General features: G+C 35.7%; 1 protein-coding gene across 1 annotated transcript in view; it reads left to right on the top strand.

Moving 5' to 3' along the window:
* VPS13A (vacuolar protein sorting 13 homolog A) overlaps positions 1–23,562 on the top strand; it is a 257,283-nt gene that overhangs the window by 180,442 nt on the left and 53,279 nt on the right. The window contains 11 exon segments of the mRNA XM_030919695.1: positions 2,663–2,791; positions 3,230–3,363; positions 9,833–9,962; positions 11,946–11,964; positions 11,967–12,177; positions 15,255–15,408; positions 16,223–16,303; positions 16,305–16,370; positions 16,889–16,970; positions 17,859–17,928; positions 19,055–19,160. Coding sequence (XP_030775555.1) covers positions 2,663–2,791; positions 3,230–3,363; positions 9,833–9,962; positions 11,946–11,964; positions 11,967–12,177; positions 15,255–15,408; positions 16,223–16,303; positions 16,305–16,370; positions 16,889–16,970; positions 17,859–17,928; positions 19,055–19,160 — 1,182 coding nt within the window.

Genomic DNA, 23,562 nt, shown 5'->3' with positions numbered 1-23,562 from the left:
TAGATTTACCCTGCTTGAGGTGCTTTACTCCTAGATCTGTGGATTAAAGTATTTCATGCTTTCTATAAAATTTGCTACTACTGTCTCTTTAAATATTGCCTCTCCTCCGTTCTTCCATTTTTCCCATCTAAGCCTTTAAATCAGACATGTTGGACGTTCATACTCTATCTTCCATGTCTCTTCATAGCTCTTTTATATTTTCCAACTCTCTTTGCTTCATTCTGGGTAAGTTCTATATATACATCTTTCAATTTTTTTTTTACTTTTGCTGTATCAGAACTACTATGTAAGTCTTCAACTGAGTATTTGAATAATTATAGTTCTTATTCCCAGAAATTTCATCTTTTTTCAAGTCTATTCATTCTTTCAACAAATATTGTTTATTTTTATGTGACTTGCAATATACTATTTAAAGGCACAAGTTCCCATCTTTGTGTAGTTTACATTTCAGTGGGTATAAGGGGTGAAACATTAATAATACCATAATCAATTAGTATATAGTATGTTTCAAAGTGACAAGTCTAATGTGGGAAAGTCTAATGTAGGATAAGGGATATTAAGAGTTCGAGAGCCAGGGGTGGTCTCTAATTTTACGTAAGGTGACTCATTGGAGTCACATTTGAACAATGACTTCGAGGAAATGAGAAAGTTAGCAATTGTCAAGAGCTCAGCTGAGGAGGAGAGAGCTGAGCTGCCAGGTGTTGGAGTAGCTGATTAAGACAAGCCACAATGAAAGTAACAGTCAAACCTTTAATCACTTACTGTGATAGTAAAGATTGAGCATCCTTAATCTGAAAATATGAAATCAAAAATGCTCCAAAATTCGAAATATTCCAAAATCCAGAACTTTTCAAGTGCCAACATGATGCCACAAGTGAAAAATTCTACACCTGACACTTTATTTTTTTCACTTTAACTGTCATTTTTTTTTTAACTGTTAAGTACTTTATGTGTAAATAAGTGTAAGAAAATGGTTGTTTATTGGTAACACAAATTGAGAGTCAGGAATGATGGTGATGCCACACAGCCACAGATTGTCAACATGAGTGGTTAAGATAGTGACACATTCTCTTTCTGATGGTACAATATGTACAAACTTTGTTTCATGCATAAAATTATTTAAATATAGTATAAAATTACTTTTGGGCTATGTGTATAAGGTGAATGTGAAACATAAATGAATTTCATGTTTAGACTTAGGTACCATCCCCAAGATATCTCATTATATATATATATGCAAATATTCCAAAATCCAAAAGAAGTCCAGAATCTGAAACACTTCTGGTACCAAGCATCTCGAACAGGGGATACTCAACCTGTGTAAGCAGGAGGCTAAATCAGAGAAAGCACAATTACCTCCTTTTCTGGAATGGCACTGGACAAGGGTCAAGTGGATCAGCACAAGACATGGGGCTTGTCTAACTGTCTATGAAACCTTGAACAGTGTCCGGCAGTTTTATGGACCTGGGGGATGGAGTAGGACAAAGGGGAGGAGCTAGGAATGAGCACTGAGAGTAGACAAAAAGTGTCTTCACTTTTTGTGAAGTGACCATACTCTTGTTTTAAACTGATCATCTGTGTCCCAGTTCTCAGCTCAGGCTCTTCCTGTCTCCCTGATAAAGAGGTCCTGCAGGAGCTCCCAAGGAAGGCCTCTGCCGCAAAGCTCTCATAAAGAGCCTCCAAATGAAGTGGCTGGGCTAGGAATGCAGACATAGGTAAAAACTTTGGGACAGGGTTGCTTGAATCCTTAAGACTGCAGTGCCCTGGCTGTGCACAAAGTCAGGTTATATTCCTAAGCATGTCTCATATCTTGTTCCATTAATTCCTTTTTATGGTTGAATACAACTGTCTTTAACAAGCTAAGATACTTAACTATAACAACCAGGTTCTGCTACATTGTCCTCAAGTCATGTAATGATGATCAGGTATCACACATGAGCAGTCTCATTGAACTATATGAAAGGATCAGTCTCGTCAGGAGTTGACTTAATAGCTTACAGACAAGTCTGTTCTTCATTCTTGTTCTTTTAGCTCTGTTTCTAGATTCTTTTGTCCAGTCTTCTTTCTGGTACCTTGACTATCTCCTCTTCTTTTAGTTTGGTTTCCAGATCACTCATGTTGAAGTTATTTCATAAAATTCTGAACTTCCTTCCTACTCTGAACTTTTGAATACTACTTTTACTTTTTTACCCTTATTTGACAACCAGATGCTAGATTTAATACATGTTCTGACTTACCATTTTTGTGTACTTTGACTTCTGCCTAATTTCCAATGTTCATACCTGATTTTGATGTTTAGTGACTGAATGTACACTTGTTTTAAACCTGATCTGTGTCCCAGTTCTCAGCTCAGGTTTCTTGCTGATTTTTCAACCCTTCTCTGTAAGATCATGACCACATTAAAGTCTCTTTTCTCGCCAGCAGTTCACTTACCATAGCTCTTCAATTTGCTATCCACTGCTTCTTGAGTGCATAGTGCTGACAAGTGACAACCCATCTTCAAGTTGAAAGTTTACAGCTGTTTAAGCAACCCAATAACTAGAGCAGTGTTAAAAGAGATTTTTTTAAAGTTCAAGTATACTCTGATGGGAGTATTAAGATGATTTATGTATTTATGGTGAAATCTGTTTATTTTTATAAACATATATAATGTATATTTTAGTGTATCCCCTTTTGGCCTGAGGATGCTTCTAGTAAACTTCTTATTCAAGTTGAAGGGAGTGAAGATCCTCCCAAAAGGATATATTTTAACAAGCAAGAAAATTGTATTCTATTGCGTCTGGATAACGAGGTAAGTGGTTTTGTGTGTGTGTGTGTGTGTGTGTGTGTTTGGCATATGTCATTAGAAAAGCTAAAATATACTGACTGGTATTTTATTTATTTTTTGTATCAAATAATTACTTCTGTTGATTTTTCCTCTTTCCCCAAAAATGAACAAACATTTCTTTTTGTAAAAGGAAACAGAGATCTAAGATAATTTAATTGTTATATAAAAAGTTAGTTGGAATGCCTGGAATACTAGAATATACCACATCTGGAATGTCATCTGTCTGTAATACAGTGATTGAGATTATAGATTTCCAGAAATGCAATGCAAAATTCTGAATTGTTTTCTCAATCATCCCAAAAATTAATTATCAAATTATGAGTAGTCTATTCTTAAATGTTATTAGTTAATATTCTTGGGAAAATGATTATATTAAAAATGTTTTCTTTTTCTTTCTTCTAGCTTGGAGGTATTATAGCAGAAGTGAATTTGGCCGAGCATTCTACAGTTATTACATTTTTAGATTATCATGATGGAGCAGCTACATTCCTCTTAATAAATCACACAAAGAATGAACTTGTTCAATACAATCAAAGGTAAGATTATCACAAATACAGTAACTCTTGATGGTGTAAGTCTAGATGATGAGGCATGGTTTTTATGATCATTTCTTAAGAATATAAACACTGATAATAGCATTGTAGCTATATAAAATGATGTTCCACTACAAAATGTATTTGAAGTATGTAGGGGTAGAACTGACTTGATATCTACAATTTATTTTGAAATGCTTCAAAGAAAGAAAAATGGAAGAGGTGAAGCAAGTGTGGCAAAAGCTTGTTCATTGTTGACTCTGATGAGGACTGTCAGAGTTTGTTGTGAGTCTGAATTTTGTCTATTTAATATAGTGTAAATATGTAAAATTTCAGATTTTTTTTTTTCAAACGTAGGTACCTTCTTGTTGAGGTGTCTGGGGGAAAGGACTGCTTCCTTAAAGGCTATAATTGAATCTTCATGGTTTAGGACTACTCTTAAACATCATTGATTTTAATTTGCTGTGATACCATAGTCTTCTTAGTGCTACTACAGCTTATGCAAGTTTCTGATCCTCTACTTAGTAGTTCCAGGTTGTCTTGAATTTAGTTTGTTTGCTTTCTTTCTTTATTTTCACCTGTTACTTTTCAACAAGCACATATTTATCATTGCACTTACACTTTCCTTCCACTGCTAACTGTACAACTTCTTATCATTGATTAAAATCAAACAGACATTGCGTAAAGACCACAGGGCTGGACTAGCAAGTACCTAAAAGTCGTTTTGGGTAGCATTCTCTCATCTATGTAAGATGTTAAGAAAGAGGAATGCCTGTTTTCTTAATTATCCATGTTATAAAAATGATAAATTATTTCTAACCATGTGTGTGCAAGTGTCTTTTTAGTATAATGACTTCTTTTCCTTTGAGTGGATACCCAGTACTGGGATTGCTGGATCAAATGGTAGTTCTACTTTTAGTTCTTTAAGGAATCTCCATACTGTTTTTCATAGTGGTTGTGCTAGTTTACCTTCCCACCAGCAGTGTGAAAGTGTTCCCTTTTCACCACATCCATATCAACATCTATTTTTTTTTTTAATTATGATCATTCTTGCAGGAGTAAGGTGGTATCTCATTGTGGTTTTAGTTTGCATTTCCCTCATTGTTAGTGATGCTGAGCTTTTTTATGTATGTTTGTTGGCCATTTGTGTATCTTCTTTTGAGAATTGTGTGTTCATGACCTTAGCCCACTTTTTGATGGGATTATTGTGTGTTTTTTTTTTTTTTTTTTTTTTTCTTGCTGATTTGTTTGAGATCCTTATAGATTCTGGATATTAGTCCTTTGTCAGATGCATAGTTTGCAGATATTCTCCCATTCTGTGGGTTGTCTCTTTACTCTGCTGATTATTTTTTTTTTGCTGTGCAGAAGGTATTTAGTTTAATTAGGTCCCATCTATTTTTATTTTGTTTCATTTGCTTTTGGGTTCTTGGTCATGAACTCTTTGCCCAAGCCAATGTCTAGAAGAGTTTTTTCAAAATTATCTTCTGGAATTTTTATGGTTTCAGGTCCTACATTTAAGTCTTTGATCCATCTTGAGTTGATTTTTGTATAAGGTGAGAGATGAGAATCCAATTTTATTCTTCTACATGTGGCTTGCCCATGATCCTAGCACTTGACGATCTCCCAGAGTAGGAGATAGTCAAGGTACCAGAAAGAAGACTGGACAAAAGAATCTGGAAACAAAAGAACTAAAAGAACAAGAATGAAGAACCAGCCTTGTCTGCAAACTATTAAGTCAACTCTATCTTAGGCCCTGACCAGAGTGGTCCCTTCACATCTAGTCCCTTCACTATAATAGGGTGTCCTTTCCCTACTTTGTGTTTTTGTTTGTTTTGTTGAAGATAATTGGCTCTAAGTATTTAACTTTATTTCTGATTTCTCTATTCTGTTCCATTGGTCTACATGCTTGTTTTTATAGCAGTACCATGCTGTTTTGGTGACTACAGGCATTGTAGTATACTTTGAAGTCGTATAATGTGATGCCCCCAGGTTTGTCCTTTGCTTAGTACTGCTTTGGCTATGAGGGCTCCTTTTATGGTTCCATATGAATTTTAGGATTTTTTTTTCTAGTTCTGTGAAGAATGATGATGGTATTTTGATGGGAATTGCATTGAATCTGTAAATTGCTTATGGCAGTATGGTCATTTTCACAATATTGAGTCTGCCCCTCCATGAGCATGAGATGTGTTTCCATTTGTTTGTTAAACTTTTAACTTTTAAATAAATATTCCCTTCTTATGTAATCTCCGCTGTCATTATCCTAGTTCAGTAACCCTCCATTTCTTATCTATTTGAGTAGATTTTTTGTGTATTGTTTTGTTTTGTTTTATTTGAGTAGATTTTTGTGTTTTGTTTTGTTTTGAGACACTGTCTCAGTCTATTGCCCAGGCTGGAGTGCAATGGTGTGATCCAGGCTCACTGGAACCTCCACCTTCTGGCTCAACTGATTTTCCTGCCTCAGCCTCCCAAGTAGCTGGGTTTACAGGCATGTGCCACCATGCCCAGCTATATTTGAGTAGATTTTTGATCTATCTATATATATCTAGTCTTATCTCTAGTAAATCTCCCACTTTCTACTAGAATGAATTTTTTAAAATAAGAAATATAATCATATCTCTCTTTCAAGTTTTTCTTTTTTTACCCATTTCTTTAAAAATATACTTCTAAGCTGCCTTTCTAAACATTTGTCTTTCTGTGGCCTAAATCTTACCCTATACAAAGTGAAGTTTTTGTTTCCTGAATGCTCTAGGTCTTTCCGTGGGTTTTTACCTGAATAGGTGTTTCTTTCAGCTAGAAAAATGCTATTCGGTAATTATTTAAAAGTCAAGAAACAACAGATGATGGCAAGGCTGTGGAGAAATAGGAACGCTTTTACACTGTTGCTGGAAATGTAAATTAGTTCAACCATTGTGGACGACAGTGTGGTGATTCCTCAAAGACCTAGAATCCGAAATACCATTTGACGCAGCAGTCAGTCCCATTACTGGGTATGTACTCAAAGGAATAGAAATCATTCTCTTATAAAGATAGATGCACGCACATATTCCTTGGCAGCACTATTCACAATAGCAAAGACATAGAATCAACCCAAATGCCCATCACTGATAGACTGGATAAGGAAAATGTTGTACATATACACCATGGATACTATGCAGCCATAAAAAGGAACGAGATTATTCCTTTGCAGGGATATGGGTGGAGCTAGAAGCCATTATCCTCAGCAACAAGAACAGAAAACCATTCCCACTTATAAGTGGGAGCTGAACAATGAGAACACATGGACACAGGGAGGGGAACAACACACACTGGGGCCTGTTGGGGTCACGGCAGGAGGGAGAGCATCAGGATAAACAGCTAATGCGAGTGGGGCTTAATACCTAGGTGATGGGTTGATAGGTGCAGCAAACCGCCATGGAATACATTTACCTATGTAACAAGCCTGCAAGTTCTGCACACGTATTCTGGAACTTAAAAAGAAAAGAAAAGAAAAGAAACATGCCATTCTATGTGATCCCTTCCCTTGCCACCTTAATCTAAGTACCCCAGTTTTTGATAGCACCTTTACATATGTAGATTACAGCATTCATCACATTGTGTTATTTTCTTGTGAGTTTGAGATGTGTATGCACAGGTAGTTAATAGTCTACTAAACTATGGTTAGTTTCCCTTTTCTTGGAATTTTCATGGCCTGTCCCAGATAGCCCAGTACTTTTTTGCATAAGGAATACTCTGCAGTGAATTAAACAGATTAAAATTTGTGTGAATTAAAAGCAGTTTTAAATATTTTTAAACCAAATTTATTTGCTAATCAACACATTTACATTTGATTTTTTTTTCATGGAAAAATGAAGACTATGATTTTGTTTTCTCCTCCACATTTCCTTCTCTTGGTTTTTTAAAAAATATAGATATTATTTCCTGCATATAAAAGTAATAGTTGTTAAATTACTATTTTTAAAAATGCTATAGAAGAAAATGTGAAGGAGGACCATAATCCCTGAAATCCTAATACTGTCAACATTTTGGTTCATTGCTTTTCCTTTCCTTTCCTTCCTCCTTTGTTCTCTCCCTCCCTCCCTTTCTTCCTTCCTTATGTATCTCTCATATTTGGCAGCTATTGTGAGCATATAAATTTGTTTCAAAGCACAATATTTTTTTCTTTCTAACTTTTATTATAGGTTCAGGGGATATATGTGCAGGTTTGTTACATGGGTAAATTGCATGTCACGGGGTTTTGGTATACAGATTGTTTCGTTACCCAGGTAATAAGCATGGTACCCAATAGGTAGTTTTTCGATTCTCACCCTCCTTTTACTCTCCACCCTCAAGTAGGCTCCCGATGTCTGCTGTACCCTTCCTTGTGTCCCTGCAAAGCACGATTTTTACTGAATGCATGATATTCCATCATTTAGATGCTCTACAGTTAAATAATACTTAATTGTTCAGAATTCTTATTTCAACTTTTATAATTTTAGAATCAGCTTATCTTCTTTTTTTGTTTGTTTGTTTTCTGAGATGGAATTTTGCCCTTTCACCCAGTCTGGAGTGCAGAGGTGCGATCTCAGCTCACTGAAACCTCTGCCTCCCAGGTTTGAGCAATTCTACCGCCTCAGCCTCCTAAGTAGCTGGGATTACAGGTGTGCACCACTGTGCCCAGCTAATTTTCGTATTTATAGTAGAGACAGGGTTTCGCCGTGTTGGCTGGCTGGTCTCGAACACCTGACCTCAGGTGATCCACCTGCCGCGACCTCCCAAAGTGCTGGGATTACAGGCATGAGCCACCGTGCCCAGCCCAGTTTATCTTCTAGTAATGATCTTCAACCCATTTGTAATCATTGTAAAAGCTAATTTATAATTCTTTACCATGTTTTTTGTAGTATATTTTCTTCTAATGATTTTTTTGAAAATACATATTCTGTTTCAGTTATGGATAATTCCTTTTTTGTTATTGAAGGTTTTGATACATTTAAAATCAATTTTAAGATTGAAACAGTATCTGCTAGCTTAGCCATAAAAAATTGTAATGCTTTTTTACCTTTTCTTCAACCTCTTTCCAAATTCTTACTTTCTTGTGAATATAATTTGGGATTTTTTTTCAACTAGATTGATATAAAATAGTTAGCTTTTCAAAATATGTATTATTTGATTCAAGGCCCTTTTGGTATTTGCATTGATTTTAATGTTTTAACCAAAAAAGACAAACTGGATTAGTTGTTCACTATGGGTTCTTCAATATTTCTATATCCTAGTTGTTAAGATGTTGTTTTGAGTTTGTCTCTAGCTTGGTTGGAAAAAGTCTTGAGTTTTTTTTTTTTTTAGTAAAGATTTGTGGGTAGTATTATGCTATTGCTTGTTTGAAATGTCTTATTCTTACAAATTTATGACAATTTGACGTAAAATTTTAAGTTATAACATTTTTCTCAAAATTGTGTAGATAGTGTGCCATTGTTTTTTGACATTAAACATCATTGAACTGTGAGAGTAGCTTTTTATTTTCTTGCGAGTGACTGATTTTCTTAGATATGTGTTAGGGTTTTTTTTTCCTCCTATTTTCTTACAAATATATGTCTAGAATGATACTGTTTTCACTCATGTCTGATACCCAGTGAAGTCTTTTTTTTTTTTTTCTGAAACGGAGTCTTGCTTCGTTGCCCAGGCTGGAGTGCAGTGGCACCATCTCGGCTCACTGCAAGCTCTGCCTTCTGGTTTCACGCCATTCTTCTGCCTCAGCCTCCCGAGTATCTGGGACTACAGATGCCTGCCACCACAGCCGGCTAATTTTTTCTATTTTTAGTAGAGACGGGGTTTCACCATGTTAGCCAGGATGGTCTCGATCTCCTGACCTTGTGATCTACCCGCCTCAGCCTCCCAAAATGGTGGGATTACAGGCATGAGCCACCACGCCTGGCTCAGTGAAGTCTTTTAATCTGCAGAGTTAATTCCTTCTGCTCAGAAGAGCTGTATTTTATTACTTGTTTGGTGTATAACTTTTGTAATTTTTTTTCTTTCTGAGCATCTTTTTGTGAGTCAGTTGAATTTCTTAGATGTATATTTCATGTTTTGTGATTTTAAAGACTAATTTAGTTACTTTGTTTTTGCTCTAGTAAGACCAATACTTAGGAAAGAGTTACCAATTAAATTCTCTTAGAATTGGTATAAATAGGGTAAAGTAGTTGGAAATAATCTTCCATAACTAATTGGTATTAAAAAATCGACAAAACAGTTTTAAAGACTTGAAGACCTTTATTTCCTAAGTAGAACATGTATTTTCTAAGTGGGAAAATAATGAGAAATATTCATTAGTGAACCCTTTTTTAATTGTATAAGGTAAAAATTTCAGCCTTGTTTTAATCAAAATTATCACAGATCTCAATTAGTGAACTAAGAATTAATGAAGTATTATTTTAGGTTTTTTAAAATCTATTAATGTACTTGCATTTAATTTAATGCGTGTTTTTGCTACTTATGTCAGTTCTCTCAGTGAGATAGAAGATTCCCTCCCTCCTGGAAAAGCAGTGTTTTATACATGGGCTGATCCGGTGGGCTCTAGAAGGCTGAAGTGGAGATGTAGAAAAAGCCATGGTGAAGTAACACAAAAGGATGTAAGTATTGGGTTATTATGGTGTTCCCAGCAACCTTTTTTAAAAAAGGTATTTGGGCCGGGCGTGGTGGCTCACGCCTGTAATCCCAGCACTTTGGGGAGGCCGAGGTGAGCCATGAGTTCGAGATCAGCCTGGCCAATACGGTGAAACCCTGTCTCTCCTAAAAATACAAAAATTAACTTTGGGAGGCCAAGGCAAGCAGATCACCAGGTCAGGAGTTTGTGACCAGCCTGGCCAACATGGTAAAACCCCGTCTCTACTAAAAATACAAAAATTAGCCGGGCATGGTGGCAGGTGCCTGTAGTCCCAACTACTAAGGAGGGTGAGGCAGAAGAATCAGTTGAACCCTGGAGGCGGAGGTTGCAGTGAGCCAGGGTCACGCCACTGCACTCCAGCCTGGTGACAGAGCGAGACTTCGTCTCAGAAAAAAAAAAAAAAAATGGTATTTGATTTTCAGCCTTCCTAGTTTTAAGGACTGTTTGTGGCCACGCTTCTAAAAAGCTGCCAAAAATCTTGAAAATAGTATTTAAGTATTGACTTAACCAAAAATGTTTAAAACCAAAAGTAGTCTTATTTTGTTTACATCATTTGTTTCTACTGTGTTATAAAGAGTAAATTTGTATTTAGAGAAGTGCTTTCAGCATTCACCTGAAAAACAAATATGTTCTCTGCCTTGACAATCATACTAGGTAGATTTAGCTTCTAGAAGGAACATTTAAGGATCCACTGAGTGAACTAAAACAAATTTATTTCTGGGTGGCAAGCTATGATGATCAAGTTATGTGCATCTATTTTCCAGTAACATTTTGAATACTTCCAGAACATTTTTTAAAGTTTTTTGTCCTTCAGAATTCATCTTAATTTGACTCCTGATTTTTTTTTTTTCTCTTACCGCTAGTGATTTTTTCTTCCTGCCTATCAGTAGATGGTATTTTCTCATTGTCTTTCAGTGCTGCTGTTGAGGAGTCTGGTGTGGGTATTGTTTACATTGTATTTAAGAGGATTGCCTATAAGTGGCCTAACTTTAAGTTTTAAAAATTCATGACTATTAGATTTATTCAGGAAAAAAAATTGTACTTTGATATAAAAATAATCTTATTCATTTCATCTATTGATTAGTACTTTGCATATTTATATCATAGTGATAGTTTGAAGCTTATAAAGATAAATCAGACATTCACTGTAAAATACTAGAAAGACCAGTGAAATAAGTTAGTTTTCTTGATTCTCAGTGTGGTTTTAGTGATATACATATATATACTTAGAAAGTATTATAAGTAACGTAAGTATCCCTAGATAATTATTTTATGGTAACAACTCACAGTTTTTAATTTCTGTATATTGTAACGTGAATGTATGCTATATAGTAAAATTTTCTGAAAATCAGAATATTAACTAGAAATTAATGGCTGAATATTAATTATGACAATTTGCTATGTTTATCGTGTCATCGACCCTCAAAACCCTGATATCAGCACATTTATGTGAGATTCCTGCAGAAATAGCCTCATGATGAATATACATGCTTTGTAGAACATGCAATTGAGATATAAGATATTTTTTATCCTGTTTGATTCAGCTATGAAAGGAAATGTGAATTTCAGACTGAAACAACTTTAATACGTATCTGTATTCTTAGTCTTAGAATTGCTGTAGTCTTAGAATAAAGCAGAAAAAAATACTTTGTGTTACTGATTAGCCTACACGGGAAGATTCAATTTTATTAAGATGTTTAAATTTAAAAAATAAACAACTGGCCTGTCTTTATGAGTAATAACTTTATATCAGATAACATCAGATGATTTCAGTAATGTAAATTTGCAAGTATTCTACAAATATTAATTCATTTAGTTGCCACTAACCCCATGAAGTAGGTGCCATTAATAGTCTCATTTTATAAATGTAAAATCTAAATTTCATGTTCTTTGGGACCAAATTCTAATTTTTTATTTTTGTTTTTGTTTTTTGGTGGTTTTGTTCTAGGATATGATGATGCCTATAGATTTGGGGAAAAGACAATTTATTTAGTTTCATTCTTTGAAGGTTTACAACGCATTATTTTATTCACTGAAGATCCAAAGGTATTTAAAGTAACATATGAAAGTGAGAAAGCAGAGTTAGCAGAGCAAGAAATTGCAGTGGCATTACAAGATGTTGGAATTTCTCTTGTCAACAATTACACGAAGCAAGAAGTAGCCTATATAGGCATCACAAGGTTAGATGCATTAAATTTTGGATACATTTAAATTATCAGTTTCTAATTGTTAAGAAATTGTTGTTGTAAAATCTAAAATGATTTAGTTTCAATTTTGTGCTTTGACTATTCATTGACACTGTGGTAATGCTAATTTTGACTGTGCTTGAGGGAATGTTTTGCCTTTTGAAATAAAAATATGGCAGAAATCAAATTTATAAACTCCTTATTATGTTAATCCTTCCACTTATCTAAAAAGTTATATTTATTCAACTTACCAAAAGTATGTTTTGCATATCATACAAAATGCTTAGTTCATTTTCCATTACCATCTAGCACAGTTCAGAGTACATATGCTGTAGCTGTTGGAGGATTAACATAAAGACGATCACTTTCTAATTTGACCTTGGCACTTTAAGATCTAATAAGATCTAATAAGGTGATCACTGTATTTATCATTTCTCATATAAGACATCACCATTAAATCTTTTGTCTCTCCCTTATGTCCTTATTATTCCTATTCATAAACAGTTAAGTTCAAATTAATTTACATATATTAGTGCTTAATGTGAGAATATTTCTTCTATATAACCAGGATAATGTAATTTGAATCCTTTACTTGAGTTAAATTCTTGAATATATATAAAGGTATATGATACTGATGTAAATTTAGTTATTTGTGTACATTAATCTATATGTGCCCCTGACCTCTTATTGAATCAAATCAATGCCATCTTAAAAGGAATATTAAAATCTATTTTCTTAAGGATTTTTATTCTCAAAAAATGTTTTTACTATTTAAATAGATAAAATACACCATAGATTTTTAAGACCTTTAGACCTATTATGTGTTATCTTCTGAGCTAAGTGATGTTAATGCAAAGATGAATAATACGTGGTCTCTACCTTTATTAAATGAATATAAGTTCTATAGGGAATAAACAGATAGAATGCTTAAATAAAATTAAACAACTTAAATATTTAAACAGAATAAAGTCTGTAGGCCTTTCAGCATTTTAATTTCAGTACAACTAGATTTCTTCCATTTCACACTCTGTATCCTAAATAACTATTTTATACTTTGTCTCCCCTCAAACCCCCATTCTCTCAGCTTACTACCTTGCATCCCACTTCACTGAAAAAATTGAAGCAGTCAAAAGCAAACTTCCAGAGACCCATCTCACCCCCAAGTATCACAGCTTCCTATCTACTGGCATTTGCATACTACTTACTGTACTGACATACTCCCAACAGTTTGCAGTAGATATATGTGCTCCTGTTTAAACAGATTTTTCTCTACTTTTGCACTGTACTTCATTTCCTCCTACCTACTTGAGGACATTGTTCCAGCAGGCCTTTTCTTCATCTCTCCTAAGTCAACAGCTTTTGGCTCTCTACTGAATTGTTTCAGTGTTACTTCTCTCAACATAAAAAATTCTCTTGAACCTACTTTCCTTGCTACCTGTTGCTCATTTCTTTGTTTGCATTTATAACTAAACTCCTCAAATGTACTGTCTGTTTCAAAGGAACTTAACATATCCTGTGTTCTCCAATTCTTTTTCATCCATTTTCTCTTTAACCATTCCAAACAGAGTTTTGCTTTCAAAACACCATGAAACTGGTTTTGTCAGCATTATCAGTGACCTCCATAATGCCATATCCAGTGTAGAATTATCGGTCTTTACTTCATAACATTTAACACAGATCCCTCCTTGATGTAGTGTCTTTCACTTGACTTCCAGAATACCTCACTGTCTTGGTTTTTCTTCCTATCCAGTCTCATTTATTGGTTCCTTGTCTTCCCTGAATTGCTTACATTGGCCAAATGCCTTGAGGCTCTTTGACCTGGTCTGTGGATTTCAGTTTTATGATTTCAAATACTGCCCAGAATATCTCTCTTATGTATGTCTTCTGTCACCTGTCATCTGACCTTGAGACTTCGTATATCCAACTGTGCATGCAAAATTTCTGTTCAGATATCTAAGAGGCTTCTTAAACTTCATATGTATATACCAAACTTTTTATTTTCTCCTTCTACCAAAACCTGCTTTCCAATCAGAGTTAATCAAAAATAGTTCCTTCTAGTTATGCAGCCCCAAAATATTGAAATTGTCTTTGATTCCTCTCTTTATCTTGCACCCCAGACCTAATTCATCAAGAAGTTCTGTGCTAGTTCTACCTTCAAAGGGCACATAGATCTGACCACTTTTCTAATATCTCACTGTCAGTAGCCTCATCAGGGCCATCACCATTTTTCATCTGGTTTACTGTAGTAAACTAACAAGTTTTCCCTCTTCTAGTCTTGACTCCACTCTTTTTTTTTCCATCCACTTCAACACATACTATATTCTTAGCAAAATGTAAGTCAGATTATGTTGCTAGTTGTCTTATAACCGATCAGTGGTATCTCATATCACTCAGAATAAAACCTAGAGTCTTTACAGTGGTCTACAAGGCCTTACATTATTTGCTTCCCCACTGTAAGTCTTACTTTATTTTCTATTCCTAATGCGTTCCTGACATGCCAGCCTCCTTGCTCTTCTTCATATACTGCAAGTGTGCCTCCTGCTTAAGGTTCTTTGCTTTAGCAGGCCTCTCTACCTGAAATGTTTTCCTCCTTTTGTCTGCTGGATAATTCTCTCAGCTCTTTTAAGGTGGCCAAAATCTCACTTTCTCAGTGAGTCCCCCGTTGGCCACTCTGTTGTAATATTGCAGACCCCACCACTTTACATATTCCAGTTCTCCAGATCCCCCTTGCCCTGTCTACATTTTCTTCTTTCAAAAGCATTTTCATCTCCTACATATTAAATTTTACTAATTTATTTTGTTTACTATTCATTTTCATTCCCCAACTAAAATGAAGCTCCAGAATGACAGAGATGTTCACTGATACGGACAGCCCTATCCCCTAGAATAGTGCCTGAGTAGTAGCTTAATAGGTAGTTGAATGAATTCATGTTTTTAAATTTGTAACGTGCTCACTTGTGACTGAGGCTATTGTAAAATTTTGCTGAAGGTATTATAATTCATGTAATACACCAGTTAAATATGTTAATAAGTTAGTATTAAATATTATGATCTTTGCTTTCTTATATAAGTTCTGATGTGGTTTGGGAGACAAAGCCCAAGAAGAAGGCAAGATGGAAGCCAATGAGTGTAAAGCACACTGAGAAGTTAGAGAGAGAATTTAAGGAATATACTGAATCTTCACCTTCAGAAGATAAGGTTATTGAGTTGGACACTAACATTCCGGTAATATTTTTAAGTACTGATGTGAAATTTTAATTTTGTATCTGTTGTAGTTCGGTCAATCACTAGTGAAATGTAAGGAAAGTTTGGCTTCCTTATAAAACAAAATAATCAATCGTGTCATAACATACCTTGTATAAAATGTTTTAAAGAGGTGGTTATCTATATTAAGAAATCAGGCTGGGTGCAGTGGCTCACACCTGTAATCCCAGCATTTTGGGAGACCAAGGAAGGCAGATTACTTGAGGTCAGGAGTTCAAGACCAGCCTTGCCAACATGGCAAACCCTGTCTCTACTAAAAATACAAAAATTAGCCAGGCGTGGTGGCAGGCACCTGTAATCCCAGCTACTCAGGAGGCTGAGGCATGAGAATCCCTTGAACCCGGGAGGCGGAGGTTGCAGTGAACCAAGATGGCCCCACTGCACTCCAGCCTGGGTGACAGAGCAAGACTCTGTCTCAAAAAAAAAAAAAGAAAAGAAGACTTTCTTTTAAGATGCTAGATGCTAGTGGTCTGCTCTTTGGGTTAGCAGGAAACTTAAAAATGTTTTGTTTTTTCGATGTACTTCCTTTATTTTATTTTTCCTTTATTCATTTTTATTGTGGTAAATTTTAGTACATTTATGTAAGAAGTGATACAGCGAACCATTGTAAGAATTATATGAATATGTGAATTTTATGGACATGGATTATTAAGATCTAAACCTAAACCAATACAAAGATTTAGCTTACTGTTTTAAAAAGGTTTTGGTATGAATTTCTAATTGTAGTCGTTTATAGATAAATTAATGTTTTCACTTGGGGGGACATATTTTTCAGGTTCGCTTAACACCTACTGGTCATAACATGAAAATTCTGCAGCCACGTGTAATAGCTCTACGAAGAAATTATCTTCCAGCAGTTAAAAGTGGAATATAACACATCTGCACATCAATCATCATTTAGAATTCAAATCTACAGAATACAGGCAAGTCTTTCTGGAAACATAGGCAAAATTGTATTCTAAAGGAACACAGTGAGAAACCAGATCTATTCCTACAGTCTGCTTTATCTAGCATTCACTTTCAGTGTTGTGCTAGACTTTTTTTTTTTTTTTTTTTTTGAGACAGTCTCCCACTGTCGCCCAGGCTAGAGTGCAGTGACAGAATCTCAGCTCACTGCAAACTCTGCCTGCCAGGTTCAAGCAGTTCTCCTGCCTCAGCCTCCTGAGTAGCTGGGATTACAGGTGTGCGCCACCATGGCTGCCTAATTTTTCTATTTTTAGTAGAGATGGGGTTTCACCATGTGGGCCAGGCTGGTCTCAAACTCCTGACCCCAGATGATCCACCCGCCTCGGCCTCCTGAAGTGCTGGAATTACAGGCATGAGCCACCGCGCTTGGCCAGCGCTAGGTAGACTTTTTGATTCTTTTTATTTTTTAAATCCTGTTATTCTGGTCAGGTTGTATAATTGACATATTAATATACTGACGTTTTTATTTTCTTAGATCCAAAATCAGATACATGGTGCTGTGTTTCCCTTTGTGTTTTACCCTGTTAAACCTCCAAAGTCGGTCACCATGGATTCAGGTTTGTTTTTATTTGTAGATTTCCATAAAAGCAGTTGTATTAGCTGTTTGATTTACTTTACTATAAAAATATGAAGTGAAACCATTCTTGGGTTTAATTTTTATAGGATCCTTGGAAAATTAAACTGCTTGAAAAAGGACTAGCAAGTACTGTACACGACTAACTCTGATAAGATTTTGAGTGAACCTTGAAGAAAGATTAATTAGAAACATATATTGAAATTTTTAGAAATGTTAATTTAAAAAGCAGATAATCTGTAAACCTGTGATGTAAAAACCTTTAAAGCCTTTGAATGAACAGTAAGGAAATTCAAATCTGGAGTGTTTTCTAACAGCAGAAACTGTCCTGTGTTCTCCCAATAAGAGCAACTGACAAGTCCTTTCTACCCTTTTCTTTCCCTTTACCTTTCTTCTTTCCTGCATATCCCTCTTCCCCCTACTTTCTCTTTCCTCCTCACCACCCTACTTAACTTTCTTCTCCCCTTGCTTTCCTGCCTCCACCCCACACCACTACCTCTAAACTATCTTGCGGGGAATACTCTTTATAACTCTCTCAAAAGCTTTTTGGCCAGTATAATGCCTAAGCCCTTCCACTTAGAGGTCCGGAGCAAGTCCCCAGAATCTGTTTTCACAGAGTTTCCCTGGTGATTCTAATGCATACTTCTAAACCGCTAATTGTAGAATTAGTTATCTTCAGAGTGACTGTAGATAGTATTAAAAACAATGCTGGAGTCTGAAATTAAGATTGTAATAGATCTTGCCAATATCAGTAATTTTAACTGATACTTATTATTTAGTAAATGATTTTCCATTGTGGTGTATATTGGAAGAAAATGCCTACTTTTTACTTAAAGCATCGTGGGAGTAATTATGTTTATAACCTTTACAGCACCAAAGCCCTTTACAGATGTCAGTATTGTCATGAGATCTGCAGGACATTCCCAGATATCACGTATTAAGTAAGTGTCTTAATACATTTCTTGTATATTTATTTAATGTTTGATTTAAATATATGAATTGTTTATACTCTTTAAATGTTAGACAAGTCGAAGATTTAAGGATATTAATTATAAAGGTCAAATAAAAAAATATAATGTTGTGGCTCATGCCTGTAATCCCAGCACTTTGGGAGACCTAGACGGGTGGATCACTTGAGGTCACGAGTTCGAGACCAGCCTGGCCAACACGGTGAAACCCCATCTCTACTAGAAATACAAAAATTAGCCAGGTATGGTGGCACGTGCCTGGAGTCCCAACTACTCAGGAGGCTGAGGCACAAGAATCGCTTGAACCCAGGAGGCAGATGTTGCACTGAGCTGAGATCGTACCACTGTACTCCAGCCTGGGTGACAGAACGAGACTGTCTCAAAAAAAAAAAAAAAAAAAAAAAGCTCTGGATGAAATATATCTAGGTATTTCCAGTCATTGTTTCTGGATTTTGAATATTTATTCTCTTGTATATGTATTTGTTTTTTGTTTGCAGTTGTGTATAATCATGTATTGTTTTGAAAAAGGAAAACAATAGTATTTTCATCTTCACTCACTACCCATTCTAAGAAATAGAGGATGGACTGAAACATCTGTCTATGTAATAGTGTCCATCTAGTTTCCCCTACCTTATCATCAAGATAAACTCTCTTTATTTCCTTGCTGTTTAAAATATAGTTTTATTGTGCATGGATACCTAAACATTATGCCTTTTAGTTTTAATTTTTTATTTTTTAGAAAATTGTTTCAGACTGGAAATAAATGTTGGGACTTGCTTTTGTTCATTCAACATTTTTATTAAAATTTATTCATTTTGTTGTATGTAGCCATAGTTCATTCATTATCACTAATGTGTAATATTCTGTTTTATGACTCCGTATGACAGTTTACTTATCCATTTCCTCTTTATGGCCATTTTCATATTTTGACTTTGTTGCTGTTATTAACAATGTTCCATGATTTTTTAAAATTTAGTCAACTAAGTAGTCCTAAGTTTCAGAGTTGTAATATTGATCTCATACTTTTTTCTCATCTAATTTTTGTAATACAGTTGTTAATTGATGATTTTTAAAACATCTTTTCTACTTTGTAATATAGGTATTTCAAAGTATTGATTCAAGAAATGGATCTCAGGTTAGATCTTGGGTTTATCTATGCTTTAACAGACCTTATGACAGAAGCTGAGGTAACTGAAAATACAGAGGTAAGACTTAAAATAATAAATTTGATGGAAAGAATTAGGGAAGGAGAACTTAAAAAAAAGATATTATTATAAATTGTTAAAGACATTAAAATGATTTTGTCTCATTAAAAAAATACAATTAAACAAATTTTGTTACTCTCTTGTGGTACATACCTTTTTAGAAATCTTATTTTCTGATGACAGAAAATTAGCAAACAGGAGGAAAGGCTTGGGGTGAATACCAGGTAGAAAAGGATAATTTGTTGGCCGGGCGCGGTGGCTCAAGCCTGTAATCCCAGCACTTTGGGAGGCCGAGACAGGCGGATCATGAGGTCAGGAGATCGAGACCATCCTGGCTAACACAGTGAAACCCCATCTCTACTAAAAAATACAAAAAACTAGCCGGGCGAGGTGGCGGGCGCCTGTAGTCCCAGCTACTCGGGAGGCTGAGGCAGGAGAATGGCATAAACCCAGGAGGCAGAGCTTGCAGTGAGCCGAGATCCGGCCACTGCACTCCAGCCTGGGCGACAGAGCGAGACTCTGTCTCAAAAAAAAAAAAGGATAATTTGTTATGTTTCCATCACTTTTTTCCTCTTTTATTTTCCTGGATTACTTTGGCTTTGCTTTCACTCTCATTAATAATTTAGAAATTTAGGGTATGTCCAGGGTATTTAATGAGCGAAAGGATAGGAAAAGTAAAAGGTGGTATCATCTTGGTGACTGGAAGACCATAAAATCATAGTTATAAAGTAGGCCTGATATAGTCTGGTTTTTACTTGCCCTCATAGATTCATGGGTGGAGAAAGAGCAAATTAATAAGAGTTTATTGAGGTGTAGATCACATACCATACATTTCACCCATTTAAAGGATAGGGTTCAATGACTTTTAATATATTCACAAAGTTGTACAGTCATCATCACTCTCTAATTATGAAACATTTTCATCATCCCCAAAAGTAACTGCCTGCGCAGCCACTGATACACTTTGTGTCTTTAGGTTTGCCTATTCTGAGTATTTCATACAAATAGAGTCATACACTGTGTAGTCTTTGGTGAAGGGCTTCTTTGACTTAGCATAATACTTTCAAGGTTCATCTATGTTGTAGCATATATCAGTACTTCATTCCTTTTTATGGTCAAGTGATACTCCGTTATATGGATGGGCCACTTTTTGTTTATCCATTTATCTGTTAATGGACATTTGGGTTGTTTGTTTACGCATTTTGGCTATTATGGCTAATGTAATGAATACTCGTGTACAAGTTTTTATTGGACGAAAGCTCTAAAGTCTTAAATGAAGCTTTATTTAAACTTAATCACCATGTGATTAAGCAATTCCACTCCTAGGTATATAAACCAAAAGAAATAAAATTTATTAGGAGTGGAATTGCTCAATCACATAGTAACCTTATATTTAATCATTTGGGACTGTTAGACAGTTGTGTAAAGTGCCTCTACCATTTTACATTCTTACCAGAGCATATGAGGGGTCTGATTTTTCCATATTATTCCGAACACTTATTATCTTTGATTCTAGCAATCATAGTGGGTGAATGTGAAATAGTTTTTCACTGTGGTTTTGACATGTAATTACCTGATGACTAATGAAGTTGAGCATCTTTGATATGTTGATTATCTTTAATATGTTGATTAGTTAATTTGCATATCTTCTGTGGAGAAATGTCCATTCAGATCCTTTGCTTATTATTTGATGGGTTGTCTTTTTTATTATAAAAGTTCTTTGTGTATTCTCGATACAGATCTCTTATCAGATATATAATTTTCAAATATTTTTTCTCATTCTATGTGTTGCTTTTTCACTTTCTTGATGTTGCTATTGAGGACCAAAACTTAATGGAGTTCAAATTATTTTTTCTTTTGTTGCTCATGCTTTTGGTGTCGTTTCTAAGAATCCTTAGCTAAATCCAAGGTCAGGAATATTTAGTCTTAACGTTTTAAGAGTTTTAAAGATCTAGCTCTTATGATTAGGTCTTTGATAATTTTGAGCTCATTTTTGTATATGATGTATAAGGATCGGAATTATTCTTTGGCATGTCGCTATCCAGTTGTCCTATTACCATTTCTTTAAAAGACTATTTGTTCTTTGAATGGTCTTGACACCCTAGTTGAAAATCAGTTAAGAATACACACATGATTTTATTCCATCGATCTATGCATCTGTCCTTGTGCATTGCACACTGTCTTAGTTATCGTTTTGTATTAAGTTTTGAAATTGGGACGTATGAATCTTCCTACTTTGTCCTTCTTTTTCAAGATGGGTTTGGCTGTTCTCAGTCCTTTGGAATTTCATATGAATTTTAGAATCAACTTGTCAGGTTCTTTAAGAAGTCAGCTGGACATCTGATAGAGACTGCATTGAATCTGTAAATCAATTTGGGAAGTATTGCCATCCTAACAGTATTAGGTCTTTCAGTCCTTGAACAGGACATGTTTATCCATTTACGTAGATTTTTAATTTTTTTTCAGAGTATAAGTTTTACACTTTTTTTGTTAAATTTATTCCTATGTATTATATTCTTCTTATAGTATTATGAATAAAATTGATTTTTTAATTTCATTTTTGGATTGTTCATTGCTACTGTATAAAAATACAGTTGATTTTTTTATATTGATCTTGTATTTTGCAACCATACTGAATTGTTGCCTCTAATTGTTGTTCCGTATATTCTTTTGGGATTTCTATCCATAAGATCATGTCATCTGAGAGGAGAGGTAGTTTTACTTCATTCTTTCTGATCTGAATGCCTTTGTTTCTTCTTCTTCGCTAGTTGTTGTGGCTAGAAACTGGTGACACGTTGAACAGAAATGCCAAGAGCAGATGTTCTTGTTTTGCCTCTGATCTTAGAGGGTAAATTTTCAGTCTTTCAGTATGATATTGACCCTGGGTTTTTCTTAGACATCCTTTTTCAGGTTCAGGAAGTTCTTTTCTTAGTTGGTTGAGTGTTTTTTAAATCATGATTATATATTTTGTTGTTCTTTTTTCTGCATCTGTGGAGATGATTGTACAATTTTTGGGTTTTCTATTGATATGTTTTATTACATTAATTTTTTTTTTTTTTTTTTTTTTTTTTTTTTTGAGACCTAGTCTCGCTCTATTGCCCAGGCTGGAGTGCAGTGCTGCAAAAGCAATCTCAGCTCACTACAACCTCCGCCTCCTGAGTTCATGCAATTCTCGTTTTTCAGCCTCCCAAGTAGCTGGGATTACAGGCATGTACCACCATGCCCAGCTAATTTTTGTAATTTTAGTAGAGACAGGGTTTCACCCTGTTTCTGTGTTTTTCATTCTGACCCCAGGAAAACCTCTTCTATTTATCACTTTCTCTGATTTTCTCCTGCAAACTAGTAGCTCTACAGGTTAGCCAGTGTCTTCTATAAATCAGTGACTTTCCTTTTAGTTGTCTTTCACCACATCTGCTGTTTCTGAGAGCACCCTTAGGCTCGAACTGCACTCTGTGTTATAAATGAAATTAGTTCCTTTGAGAAGAGATTAATAGTGATCTGTTTTAAAACCTACTTTCCCCATCAGCAAAAACCTCTAACCCAGGCCTCTGAAGCTGGCGGTGGGCACAGTTGTGACACCCTTCTATTTGAGTAACACCCCAGTTTAGGAGCTGAGCACTATGTGTGGTGGGGTAAGAGGAGCAGCCGACTGAGATGATCTCAGCCTGCCTCGGCTAGCATGGAACCAGCACGTTACAGGCCTGGGCAAGGGTGATCAGAACTCTAGTATTCTCAGTGGTTCTGTACCCAAAGCAGAGCTTTTTTACCATGCACAGAGGCTAGACAGAGAAAGGAAGCCCCGCCAGGTGCGGTGACTCACGCCTGTAATCCCAGCACTTTGGGAGGCCAAGGCGGGCAGATCGCTTGAGGTCAGGAGTTCAAGACCACCCCGGCAACATAGTGAAACCCCATCTCTACTAAAAATACAAAAATTAGCCAGGCGTGGTGGCAGGTGCCTGTAATCCCAGCTACTCAGGAAGCTGAGGCAGGAGAATTGCTTGAACCCAGGAGGCTCAAGTTGCAGTGAGCTGAGATCGTGCCACTGCATTTCCAGCCTGGGTGACAGAGCGAGACTCCGTGTCAAAACAAAACAAAACCAAACAAGCAAACAAACAAAAACCATAAAGGAAGCCCCCACCTCACAACTGCACTCAACTCAGCAGCAGGTAGCTGGGAACAGGATGAGAAATGCTGACGTCCTGTTCTTCCCAGGAAGAAAGTCCTCCGATTGACAACTGGGCCAAGAAGGAGCTCTCCGTTCTTGGGTATAGTAGTCTAGAGTAGAATTCTGGTTCATTAGTATGGGAGAGGGGAGAGAGGGAATGGCCTTTGTTAAAATACCACAGGTTCACTTTTCTTACCAAATTTTTTAGGTTTTCTTAAATAGATGTTTCTTCATTTG

The sequence above is a fragment of the Rhinopithecus roxellana genome, chromosome 16, assembly GCF_007565055.1.
Source record: "Rhinopithecus roxellana isolate Shanxi Qingling chromosome 16, ASM756505v1, whole genome shotgun sequence".
NCBI lineage: Eukaryota > Metazoa > Chordata > Mammalia > Primates > Cercopithecidae > Rhinopithecus > Rhinopithecus roxellana.
Note: the sequence above shows the minus strand (reverse complement) of the source record. Positions and strands in the feature narration are given on the sequence as shown.